Genomic DNA, 13,959 nt, shown 5'->3' with positions numbered 1-13,959 from the left:
CATACCCAGCAGCTCACAATCTACCTCTCCCATCATCCTCATACCCAGCAGCTCACAATCTACCACTCCCATCATCCGATAATTACAATGTAAATCCCCTGTCCGATGTGATATATTACCCTCATCATCCTGCTTGCTCGGAGCTTACATCCTTCCTTCCAGTATTGCACAGTGTATCACTCCCATCATCTTCCTACCATGAACTCAATCTAATCTTCCAGTCTGTGATCCCCTTTCAGTTTAACCCTTCCCTTGCTGCCTTAATTCCCCCCTGTTGGGTTATGATGGTGGTTGTAGTGCCCCAGTAATGCTTTGTCCGCTCCTGTCCCTCGGGGCTGATGCCCGCACCCCTGTGCTTATGGTAAGCGAGTGCACCAATGCAAACCATTTCATTTGCGTGCTAATTTAATTAGGAAGCGCCCATTTCAGTTAATTTGCTCGGGAAGATGGCTGCAGACTCCTGGCGCGAGCAGCTGTTCCCGTCTCCCCCGACGAGCGTTCAGGGCCCGGCAAATGGCTCCGCGCAGCCTTGTTTGGGAGGAAGAAGAGGATTTTATGGCCTCCAACGATCGTCTGCGTAAACACTTTACAGCTCTGCGCGCGCCGGAGCGAGGATTAAATCCTCCACAACGCGGCCGGCCGCAAATCTGCCGCCATACGGCCGTCATTCACTCGCCATATTTCACAGTCGTAACGTTACTGGAACACGCGTGTTTAACGGCTCCACTGAGCATGCTCAACCCGCGCCCGCCGTGGGCCGCACAGTCTGGGGTTTTGAGGAAGACATTTACTCGTTTAACCCTTCGTCACACAGTTCTGTTTCCTTCATTTACATGGATACAGCTTCACAGGGTTAGGAATGGCGCAGACGGCAGACACTAGGACGGGACTGGTTAAGGGGACTTGTGGTGTTCATATGATGGCGCCATTTTTAATGTAGAAAAGTTATGAATTTCCTTGTTAAATCTTTATTAATTTGTGGCAATTTTTTGCTGAACATGTCCGTGACCAAATTGGCGTCCTCCTAGTTAGTGTCGGGGTCTACAGATGTATTTACAACATGTAGCACAGAAGACATGAGAGGAGATTTGCCAAAAATGACTTAAAATGCCTATAGCAGCCAATCACAGCACTGCTTTCATTTTACCATAGCAGAATATCAAATGTAAGCCACACTGTGATTGGTTGCTATGCTGCCCATAGAAACCACAGCAAAGGTTTAATTTCTTTGGTAAAAAGAAAGTAGTGCTGTAATTGGTTGATATATTAATCAAAGCAGCCAATCATAGAGCAGCTTTGATTTCCTATTCTGTTGTGATAACATGAAAGCTACACTGTGATTGGTTGCTATGCTGCCCATAGAAACCACAGCACAACTTACATTTTATATTTTGCTTGAGTAAAAAGAAAGCAGTGCTGTGATTGGCTGCTATATTATTCATAGCAGCCAATCAGAGCAATTTTGATTTCCTGTTCTGCTGTGATAAAATGAAAACTGCCCTGTGATTGGTTGCTTCAGGCAGTAAGGACATTTTTCATAAATCTGCCGCAAAAACTAAGTAAAATGCAAGTCAAAAAAACAATTCTGTGCTACGTGCCACTCGTCAAGGTTATCGTTACACGCTTTTTACTTCTTTGTAGATCGTTTTGAAACAGTCGTGAAAAGGCGCCGCCCAATATGAGTCGTAAAATGCTCCAGATTTAATATAGCGTCCCCCCATCCCTGAGGTGGCGTAAGGAAACAACACATGTAAAAAGATGCCCTATGTTTTTCCCTACAGTGTATGCCACTGTAGTAAATTTCTCGTCTAATACTAGGACAGTAATAATAAATCTGCCGCATTATTAGTGTGTTGGCGTCGGCCGCCATTTTCCCGCAGCGTACGCCTTTATATACACGCGGAGGGTCGCACCCTTCAGGTTTTTCATGCACCTTGCGCTGGAGAAGGCGAATTTTCTCCCGATGAGTGACGGCACCGCTGCTGAGCCAGCGCCTGGCAATGGGGCGAGAGCTTGTGAAAAATCAGAGGGTCGTCTGACAGAGTGCAAACAGGGCGCGAGTGGTGAGCAGCATGGGGGAGAGAAGCAGCTGCTGCGCGGTTCTAGGTCACGCCGAATCCCACCGAGAGGAGACGCAGCGACGACGAGTCACCGCGGAGTCAGGACTGCGCCGTAATATTCCCTGCCCCCTGAAACATCGCAGCACTAAGGTTCCTGCCTGCCGTCCTCGCAGCCTCTGCCTTCAGCTCCCGCACTTAGCTCTGTGAGTTATGGCCGGGCCCCTGCCCGCGCTCCGTGAGCATTGATGGGGGCCCCCCGCTGTTTCGACTTCAGGGCTTAGTGAGCAGCTCAGTGCGGTAAATGAGCCGGAGCCCCACCGAGCAGTAATGGCGGAGCCGACTCTGAGCCAGATGGTGACAGCGACGACGCTGCGCCACCCGGGACTCGTGCCCGACTCTTCAGTGGCTCTATTCTGCCGGTGTACCGGGCTATGTCCGACCCGATCTACCGCCACTGGCATGCTGGTACTGACCGCCATCCCTCAGTGCTCGCAGCGGGGCCATATCCACGTGATACTAATGGAGCAGTGTAAGGCTGTGTGCACACAGTAAGTGTTTGCTGCAAACATTTCTGCATCTCTTGGCAGAAAAAAAGCTGCTTAAAATAGTTGCAATTTTTGCCACGTTTTTAATACGTTTTTTACATTGATTTTTACCCTCATATTATTATGAGTTGATATACTGCAGATTTTAATCTGCTGCAAATCTGCATGGAAAAAATAAGCAGCGTGTGTCCAGGCCCTAATTCATGGAGGAAGGTATAGCCGCAGCTGGCAACTGTAGGAATACAATGGCAGAGTGGTAGTGAAGACTGGCACTAACCTAAGAAGAGAAGGATGCGCATTTCTATCAGGGGCACTGTCATCGTGCATCTGACACAGTGTATAAGGGTGCCCCCTGTGGTGGTGCCTGGCGCAGCATCTGTCACTCCTCATCCTCAGGGGCTGCAGCTCCTCACAGGTGACTAATTGCAGTTAGCACCATCAGTCCTGGGTGTTATTCTGAGGTGCGGCTGGTGCACAGGAGGGGCCAAGGTGATAAACAAAGCGATTTATTGTACATTAATTAGCCATGAAGCGGTGGCACAGCATTGTACACTAATGTGGCAAGAGTGCGCGCCCCTCCATCGCGCTGTGCAGCGCCAGCTAGAACCAGAGATTTCTGCACCATGCAAACACTGGCATCAGAGGTACAATCACCATATGTAACCGGTCGGGGATCATGGCGTGTCTGTGCCCACACTGCCACTCATGATCAATTCTACAGAAAAGCTTTCTTCTGTGGAGCTTTTACAGAAAGTAACACCGCACAGTGGATAGAGTCTCCATACACCAAGACTGCGCTCAGGGTCATAGTCTGTATTTTTGACATTATAATTGGTACAGTTATGGCATTCACCACTATGGGGAGCTGACAGCATACAGAGATACATGAGGTCCTGTCTGCAGTCACCACTAGGGGGAGCTCCCTTTATACAGACATACATGATGTCCTGTCTGCAGTCACCACTAGGGGGAGCTCCCTGTATACAGAGATACATGAGGTCCTGTCTGCGGTTACCACTAGGGGGAGCTCCCTGTATACAGAGATACATGATAAGATCCTGTCTGCAGCCACCACTAGGGGGAGCTCCCTGTATACAGAGATACATGATGAGATCCTGTCTGCAGTCACCACTAGGGGGAGCTCCCTGTATACAGAGATACAAGAACTTGTATGCAGCCACCACTAGGGAGAGCTCTGTATACAGGGAGTTCCCCCTAGTGATGACTGCACATAGGATCTTATGTATCTCTGTATCCAGGGAGCTCCCCCTAGTGGCGGCTGCATACAGAACCTTACCCTGTAACTCTGTATACAGGGAGCTCCCCTAGTGGTGACCGCAGACAGGATCTTATCATGTATCTCTGTATACAGGGAGCTCCCCCTAGTGGTGGCTGCAGACTGGATCTTATCATGTATCTCTGTATACAGGGAGCTCCCCCTAGTGGTGGCTGCAGACAGGATCTCATCATGTATCTCTGTATACAGGGAGCTCCCCCTAGTGGTGGCTGCAGACAGGATCTTATCATGTATCTCTGTATACAGAGTGCTCCCCCTAGTGGTGGCTACAGACAGGATCTTATCATGTATCTCTGTATACAGGGAGCTCCCCCTAGTGGTGGCTGCAGACAGGATCTTATCATGTATCTCTGTATACAGGGAGCTCCCCCTAGTGGTGACTGCAGACAGGATCTTATCATGTATCTCTGTATACAGGGAGCTCCCCTAGTGGTGACCGCAGACAGGATCTTATCATGTATCTCTGTATACAGGGAGCTCCCCCTAGTGGTGGCTGCAGACTGGATCTTATCATGTATCTCTGTATACAGGGAGCTCCCCCTAGTGGTGGCTGCAGACTGGATCTTATCATGTATCTCTGTATACAGGGAGCTCCCCCTAGTGGTGGCTGCAGACAGGATCTCATCATGTATCTCTGTATACAGGGAGCTCCCCCTAGTGGTGGCTGCAGACAGGATCTTATCATGTATCTCTGTATACAGAGTGCTCCCCCTAGTGGTGGCTACAGACAGGATCTTATCATGTATCTCTGTATACAGGGAGCTCCCCCTAGTGGTGGCTGCAGACAGGATCTTATCATGTATCTCTGTATACAGGGAGCTCCCCCTAGTGGTGGCTGCAGACAGGATCTTACCATGTATCTCTGTATACAGGGAGCTCCCCCTAGTGGTAGCTGCAGACAGGATCTTATCATGTATCTCTGTATACAGGGAGCTCCCCCTAGTGGTGGCTGCAGACAGGATCTTACCATGTATCTCTGTATACAGGGAGCTCCCCCTAGTGGTGGCTGCAGACAGGATCTTATCATGTATCTCTGTATACAGGGAGCTCTCCCTAGTGGTGGCTGCAGACAGGATCTTATCATGTATCTCTGTATACAGGGCGCTCCTCCTAGTGGTGGCTGCAGACAGGATCTTATCATGTATCTCTGAATACAGGGAGCTCCCCCTAGTGGTGGCTGCAGACAGGATCTTATCATGTATCTCTGTATACAGGGCGCTCCTCCTAGTGGTGGCAGCAGACAGAATCTTATCATGTATCTCTGTATACAGGGAGCTCCCTCTAGTGGTGGCTGCAGACAGGATCTTATCATGTATCTCTGTATACAGGGAGCTCCCCCTAGTGGTGGCTGCAGACAGGATCTTATCATGTATCTTTATATACAGGGAGCTCCCCCTAGTGGTGGCTGCAGACAGGATCTTATCATGTATCTCTGTATACAGGGAGCTCCCCCTAGTGGTGGCTGCAGACAGGATCTTATCATGTATCTCTGTATACAGAGAGCTCCCCCTAGTGGTGGCTGCAGACAGGATCTTATCATGTATCTCTGTATACATGGAGCTCCCCCTAGTGGTGACTGCAGACAGGATCTTATCATGTATCTCTGTATACAGGGAGCTCCCCCTAGTGGTGGCTGCAGACAGGATCTTATCATGTATCTCTGTATACAGAGAGCTCCCCCTAGTGGTGGCTGCAGACAGGATCTTATCATGTATCTCTGTATACAGGGAGTTCCCCCTAGTGGTGGCTGGAGGCATCAGATTTTGGAATACAGAACTCTTTACATAAAATCTATCCTGATGACTGAAGGTGGAGATTTTCGTTGATGATTTCATGCCCTAATTTTTGGTTTTTGTCTTGCAGGAAAACCTCTTCAGATTAAGCCAAGGCTATGACGGCGTCCTGAGAGTTCAGCTCTGGAGTCTCCATTTCTCAGGGTCCTTACTTCGTCTCTGGCGCTCAGTCAGAGGGGGGCACCGTTGTTTTCTCTTGGTGTTCCCCGAGCCTCTCGGACATTACATAAATTTCTATATCTCAGATGATCAGATTATTTTACTAGACAGATTTAGTGTTATTTTGTATCTGACATTTTTAACCCCTGCCAGTGTGGTTGGCGTCTGCACATTTGTATTTCGGAGGGCCGGGGCCTCGTTCCCCGTCTCGTCTTTTGGAGTGACGTCTATCATTATATACGGCTGCGATCCGATATCCGAGGACGATGATCTTCGACTGCGAGTAAAAGTGTCAACTCTGCAAAATGTCTCCATGGTTACAAATGTTTCGTAGATCATCCCCTCATTTGCATATATGCTAATTTTACGTTCCATGCATGTCCTTATACTTCTGCTGATAATTTGGAGCAGATGTCTTGCTTCATTTCTGGCACTTGACGCGAGTTTCTCCCCGTATGCCTTTTCGTACCGGACGCAGTTGTTGGAGCACTTATGGCGGCGCTCCGCCACGACGGGATCCGTGACACTGGAGATTTTGTCCATACCGTTAATTTTGGCGTCAGAAGTGTCTCCTTACCTCCCACTGCCAGGCACCATGTGCTGCGGTCTGTGACAGTGATCGTACGATGGCGGTGAGCGCCCGATCCCTCTCTACAGGACACATTGACGCTTTTATCGCCGCCGCTGGTTTTATATGATGTTTTATTTAGAGGATTCTTCTTAGTTTCCAGCTCTGTGGAAAGAGAACATTTCATTAAAGTGCAGATATTTTACTTTACGCCTTCACGACTTCTGTGATGTTTTGTTTTCCGGTCCTAAACTCCAATAGAGAAGTCGAATATCCGCAGCGCTCGCCTCCACGTGACTCGTCTCTTTCCTGTCTGTTCCTGCACGTTGCTGTGACCCTCAGCTGCACCTGTTCCACCAGCTGTCCCCGGCCAAAGCCCAAACTTCTCCGTCTGCTCCACAAGTGTCACTCAACGGCATCAATCTGCAACCAGAACGAGCAATCCAAGCCTCCATCTAGCATTACAGCAGTTACGGTCTGTAGGGGGCAGTATTATAGCAGGTATGGTCTATAGGGGGCAGTATTATAGTAGTTATATTCCTGTACATAGGGGGCAGTATTATAGTAGTTATATTCCTGTACATAGGGGGCAGTATTATAGTAGTTATATTCTTGTATATAGGAGCAGTATTATAGTAGTTATATTCTTGTACATAGGAGCAGTATTATAGTAGTTATATTCTTGTACATAGGAGCAGTATTATAGTAGTTATATTCTTGTACATAGGAGCAGTATTATAGTAGTTATATTCTTGTACATAGGGGCAGTATTATAGTAGTTATATTCTTGTACATAGGGGGCAGTATTATAGTAGTTATATTCTTGTACATAGGGGGCAGTATTATAGTAGTTATATTCCTGTACTTAGGAGTAGTATTATAGTAGTTATATTCTTGTATATAGGAGCAGTATTATAGTAGTTATATTCTTGTACATAAGAGCAGTATTATAGTAGTTATATTCTTGTATATAGGAGCAGTAATATAGTAGTTATATTCTTGTACATAGGAGCAGTATTATAGTAGTTATATTCTTGTATATAGGAGCAGTATTATAGTAGTTATATTCTTGTACATAGGAGCAGTATTATAGTAGTTATATTCTTGTACATAGGAGCAGTATTATAGTAGTTATATTCTTATACATAGGAGCAGTATTATAGTAGTTATATTCTTATACATATGAGCAGTATTATAGTAGTTATATTCTTATACATAGGAGCAGTATTATAGTAGTTATATTCTTGTACATAGGAGCAGTATTATAGTAGTTATATTCTTGTACATAGGAGCAGTATTATAGTAGTTATATTCTTGTACATAGGGGGCAGTATTATAGTAGTTATATTCTTGTACATAGGGGCAGTATTATAGTAGTTATATTCTTGTACATAGGGAGCAGTATTATAGTAGTTATATTCTTGTACATAGGGGCAGTATTATAGTAGTTATATTCTTGTACATAGGGGCAGTATTATAGTAGTTATTTTCTTGTACATAGGGGCAGCATTATATTACTTATATTCTTGTACATAGGGGACAGTATTTTTAGTGGTTACCTTGTACATAAAGATACAGTGGGGAAAACAAGTATGTAGTCCGCCACCAATTGTGCAAGTCTTCCACTTATAAAGATGAGAGCGGCCTGTAATTGACATCATAGGTAGACCACAACTATGAGAGTCAAATGACAAAACAAATCCAGAAAATCACCTTGTCTGATTTGGTAAGATTTATTTTGCAAATTATGGTGGAAAATAAGTATTTGGTCACCTAAAAACATGCAGGATTTCTGGCTCTCACAGAGCTGTAACTTCTTCTTTAACGTCTTTGTGACCGCCCACGGTAAATATACGTTGGCGCTAGCAGGGCTTTGTGCAGTGCTGACGTTTATGAACGGTGGGAGTTCCTAGCAGCGCTCGGAACCATCAGGGGGGATCCGCGTTGTCCCGGCAGTCGGAGGTCATGTGATGACCTCCGGGTTTGTCAGCTACGGTGGCCTGTTAGGCTCAGCCTGCAGCTGAGTCTAACAAGCGATCTGAATGTTCAACACTGACAGGTCTCATACAATGCCATACATGTGTATCGCATTGTATGAGACCAGTGATCACACAAATAAAAATTGATTAAAAGTAAATTAATTAAAAGTAAAAAAAAAAAAAAAAGTAAAAAATGTTTTAAAATTATTAAAAAAATTCACAAAATAAAAAAAAGACAAAATATAAAACCAATAAATAAATATATATTACACATTTGGTATTGCCGCATCCAGAAGGAGCCAACCTATTAGACGGTCATACTTATTCATTCCTTCGGTGCACACTGTAAAAAAAGAAGAAAAAAAAGAGCAAAATCATTTGCTTTTTCATCATTCCGCCAAACAAAAAGTACAATAAAATGCGATCAAAAATGGTAGCGATGGAAACGTCATCTTGTCCCGCAAAAAGCAAGCTGCCATACAGCTCCAACAGCGGAAAAATAAAGTTAGAGCTTTCAGAATAAAGCGATGCAAAATCAGTTTTTTTGTGAAAAAGCACCAAAACGTAAAAAAAAAAAGTATCACTGTAATCGTACTGACCCGAAGAATAAAGCTGCCTTATCAAGTTTACTACACACGGAACGTCATAAAACAAAAATTTCCTGAGTTCCTGATGTTTGATCATTCTGTCTCCCAAAAATCAGAATCGAAAGCGATCAAAAAATGTCATGTGCCCAAAAATGTTACCAATAAAAACGTCAGCTCGTCCTGCAAAAGACAAGCCCTCACATGACTGTCGGCTAAAATATGAAAAGGTATAGCTCTCAATATGTGGTGATGCAAAAACTTGTTTTTTTCAATAAAAAGCGTCTCTTAGTGAGTGACAGCAGCCAAACATAAAAAGCCGCTATACAGCTGGTATCGCTGTAATCGCACCGACCCGATGAATAAAGTCACTTATACTGCACGAGGAATGGTGAATAAATAAAGCCAATTCTTCACATGCTGTTGATTTGTTCATTCTGCCTCCCAAGGATTCTGCCCTCCTTAGTAAGGCTCAGTGCACATTTATCCTGCACTCTGCTCTGAGCGCTTACACCTGGGGTTTCCATGTAAATCTCTGAAATACGTGATTCAGGCGGAACCCCTGGGGGAAGATTTCCTATAATGAGGCGGATGGAGGCACTGTGGGCGCCATAAGACCTGTGATCCGGCGGCGTCAGTCTTGTTAGTCATACATGAAAGCGCAGTCAGCCATGTTGTTTAAGGAGACAATAACATCTCCTAACCCTACCGCGCGGTCTGTGTTTCGGTGTGCTGGATCAGAACCGTGTTTTGTCTTTCTCTGTCTCCTCTGATCTCTTCCTAATCATTTTTACTTTCCGTCATTAGCTTTGTGATGTTTCCCGGTCCCTGGGAGAAGGAGACGTCTTCCTGACATTGAGCCATGGACCGATAAGTGTTATATTCCTAGGCGCTGCATCTCCTCTCTTGCTGACCTTCCTGGATATTAATGTACACGGTATTATTATTGGCGTGGACTATCATTTCTTCCAGTCTCGTGGTGTTTGATCGTCCTTCCATGAGAGAGAAATTGTCTCTTTTTTTCAGGGTAGCAGTTAAATATTGGTTGGGCAATCCCATAATACTGTGGTAGAACGATGTAAATATCAGTAGTCAATACTCCCTGCGGAGTGGAGAATATCGACACCTTGCGTTATTAATGGTGCTGACTCTTCCCTGCCGGCCGCTATGCACAGCTTCCATTAAAAAGCTTTCCGTGTAAATCAGGATTTCCTGTCGATCACAACAAATATGACCGTCGAGTGTGACTTCAGTACGTGCGGCTCCCTCCGTGCCGTGGCTGCTACGAAGCCTTCATGACTTATAAAAACCCAAGAGATGAAATGGGCGTTCTGAATCCGAGTCTCCAGTTAGGGGGCATACCGAAAAATACAAATGGAACTTTTTTTTTTTCTTTTCGAAAATATGATGTAAAATTTTTCATTCTTACACTTTCACTTTTTTTCTCTTTTTCTGCCAAGCGCCACAACTTTTTATTTTTTTTATTTTGCCACCTTCAAAGTCACAATAAGGTTTTGTTTTATTTATTTTTTTAACGATGAGTTGTAATTTTGAATGGCGCCATACATTTCAACATACGTAGAATTTAAGAATGGGAAAAAAAAATTCCAAGTGCGCTAAAACTCCCAAAAGCCGCGATTCTGCAACTGTTATTATGGACTTTGTTTTTATGGTTTTTATTGCTTGGTAAGAATGACGTGTGATCGTGACTTTTCAGGTCAGTACGATTTCAGCGATACCAAACAACGTGTGTTAGTTTTCAAACTGATAAAAAAAATGTCACTTGCGTCGTCATTTTCTAAGATCTGTAACCTTTCTTTCAGACCATGAAGTTGGGTGAGGACTTGTTTTTTTGAGTGGCATGTTCGTGTTTTTCATTGAGACCATTTCCAGTTTGACACAATGTTTTGATTGCTTCTTATTGCTCTTCATCCCCAAAGTTGCAACAACCAAGAATCCCGCAATTTACTGAAAGCAAAAACTATGAATTAACGCATATGGAATTATATACTTAACAAAAAAGAGTGAAACAGCTGAAAATATCTTATATTCTAGGTTCTTCAAAGTAGCCACCTTTTGCTTTGATGACTGCTTTGCACACTCTTGGCATTCTCTTGATGAGCTTCAAGAGGTAGTCACCGGGAATTGTCTTCCAACAATCTTGAAGGAGTTCCCAGAGATGCTTAGCATTTGTTGGCTCTTTTGCCTTCACTCTGAGATCCAGCTCACCCCAAACCATCTCGATTGGGTTCTGGTGACTGTGGAGGCCAGGTCATCTGGCGTAGCACCCCATCACTCTCCTTCTTGGTCAAATAGCCCTTACACAGCCTGGAGGTGTGTTTGGGGACATTGTCCTGTTGAAAAATAAATGATGGTCCAACTAAACGCAAACCGGATGGAATAGCATGCCGCTGCAAGATGCTGTGGTAGCCATGCTGGTTCAGTATGCCTTCAATTTTGAATAAATCCCCAACAGTGTCACCAGCAAAGCCCCCCCACACCATCACACCTCCTCCTCCATGCTTCACGGTGGGAACCAAGCATGTAGAGTCCATCCGTTCACCTTTTCTGTGTCGCACAAAGACACGGTTGGAACCAAAGATCTCAAATTTGGACTCATCAGACCAAAGCACAGATTTCCACTGGTCTAATGTCCGTTCCTTGCGTTCTTTAGCCCAAACAAGTCTCTTCTGCTTGTTGCCTGTCTTTAGCAGTGGTTTCCTAGCAGCTATTTTACCATGAAGGCTTGCTGCACAAAGTCTCCTCTTAACAGTTGTTGTAGAGATGTGTCTGCTGCTAGAACTCTGTGTGGCATTGACCTGGTCTCTAATCTGAGCTGCTGTTAACCTGCGATTTCTGAGGCTGGTGACTCGGATAAACCTATCCTCAGAAGCAGAGGTGACTCTTGGTCTTCCTTTCCTGGGGCGGTCCTCATGGGAACCAGTTTCTTTGTAGCGCTTGATGGTTTTTGCAACTGCACTTGGGGACACTTTCAAAGTTTTCCCAATTTTTCGGACTGACTGACCTTCATTTCATAAAGTAATGATGGCTGCTCATTTTTCTTTACTTAGCTGCTTTTTTCTTGCCATAATTCAAATTCTCACAGTCTATTCAGTAGGGCTATCAGCTGTGTATCCACCAGACTTCTGCTCAACTCAACTGATGGTCCCAACCCCATTTATAAGGCAAGAAATCCCACTTATTAAACCTGACAGGGCACACCTGTGAAGTGAAAACCATTCCCGGTGACTAACTCTTGAAGCTCATCAAGAGAATGCCAAGAGTGTGCAAAGCAGTGATCAAAGCAAAAGGTGGCTACTTTGAAAAACCTAGAATATAAGACATAATTTCAGTTGTTTCACACTTTTTTGTTACGTATATAATTCCACATGTGTTAATTCATAGTTTTGATGCCTTCAGTGTGAATGTACAATTTTCATAGTCATGAAAATACAGAAAAATCTTTAAATGAGAAGGTGTGTTCAAACTTTTGGTCTGTACTGTATATTTATGTATTTTTTATGCTTAATTGGATGATTTGAACCCTTTTATTTATTTTTTTCCATATTTTAACCCCTTAGTGACGGAGCCAAATTTTTTAAATCTGACCAGTGTCCCTTTACGTGGTAATAACTCTGGAACGCTTCAACAAATCCCAGTGATTTTGAGAATGTTTTTTCGTGACACATTATACTTTATGATAATGGTAAATTTAGCTCAATATGTTGTGTTTATTTATAAAAAATATCAAAAATTTGAGAAAAATGTTAAAAAATTAGCAATTTTCAAACTTTGAATGATTATGCCTTTAATCCAGATAGTCATACCTGTTGTGAATTCCGCTCTTGGGCTCCCTACGGTGGTTGCAAGTGGCACTTTTGTGAGTTCTGCTCTTGGGCTCCCTCCGGTGGTTTTAAGTGGAATGGCTGCTCCTTGGATTTAGTAGTCTGCAGCTGCTTGCACTAATTGTCTTTCTGCTCGGCTTTTATTCCTGGCTCTTCTCTTCAGCTAGTGCCACTTGTCAATGTTTCCTGGCTGGATTCACATCTCTGCTTGAATTTCCTTGATTTCCTGACCAGTTCAGCAAGATAAGTCCTGGCTTTGCTCATTTCTGTCCATGTTGCGGACTTATTGTTCTGGGCATTCTATGTTTTGTCCAGCTTGTCAGTATGGATTATTTCTGTTAGCTGGAAGCTCTGGGAAGCAGATTTACCCTCCACACCTTTAGTCAGGTGTGGAGATTTTTGTAAACTCTGTGTGGACTTTTTGTAGTTTTTATACTGACCACACGGTATCCTTTCCTGTCCTGTCTATCTAGCTAGTATGGCCTCCTATGCTAAGATCTGATTTCATTTCTGCGTATGTTATTTTCCCCTCCTCTCACCGTCAATATTTGTGGGGGGCTATCTTTCCTTTGGGGATATTCTCTGAGGCAAGATAGGTTTCCTGTTTCCATCTTTAGGGGAAGTTAGATCTTAGGCTGTGCCGAGGGGTCTAGGGAGTGTCAGGTACCCCCCACGGCTATTTCTAGTTGCGCTGCTAGGTTCAGGGTTTGCGGTCAGTACAGATATCACCTCCTTCAGAGCTTGTCCCATGTTGCTCCTAAACCACCAGATCATAACAGTACAAGTGGCCAAAAATGAATTACCGTATATACTCGAGTATAAGCCGACCCGAGTATAAGCCGACCCCCCTAATTTTGCCACAAAAAACTGGGAAAACTTATTGACTCGAGTATAAGCCTAGGGTGGAAATGCAGCATTTACCGGTGAATTTCAAAAATAAAAATAGATCATTATTTCCCCATAGCTGTGCCATATAGTGCTCTGCACCGTTCATTGTGCCCCATAGCTGTGTCATATACGGTGCTCTGCACCGTTCATTGTGCCCCATTGCTGTGCCATATACGGTGCTCTGCACCGTTCATTGTGCCCCATTGCTGTGCCATATACGGTGCTCTGCACCGTTCATTGT

At 44.4% G+C, this 13,959-nt stretch overlaps 1 protein-coding gene across 1 annotated transcript in view; it reads left to right on the top strand.

Annotated features, from left to right (window-relative positions):
* ZC3H3 (zinc finger CCCH-type containing 3) overlaps nt 1-6,632 on the top strand; it is a 143,706-nt gene extending 137,074 nt beyond the window's left edge. Inside the window, exon 12 of the mRNA XM_069732015.1 lies at nt 5,766-6,632. Within this exon, the coding sequence (XP_069588116.1) occupies nt 5,766-5,797 (32 nt within the window). The 3' untranslated portion in view covers nt 5,798-6,632. The remainder of the gene's footprint in view (nt 1-5,765) is intronic.
* Nucleotides 6,633-13,959: the final 7,327 nt, after the last annotated feature.

The sequence above is a fragment of the Ranitomeya imitator genome, chromosome 6 (assembly GCF_032444005.1).
Source record: "Ranitomeya imitator isolate aRanImi1 chromosome 6, aRanImi1.pri, whole genome shotgun sequence".
NCBI lineage: Eukaryota > Metazoa > Chordata > Amphibia > Anura > Dendrobatidae > Ranitomeya > Ranitomeya imitator.
This window is presented reverse-complemented; position numbering and strand designations above follow the sequence as displayed.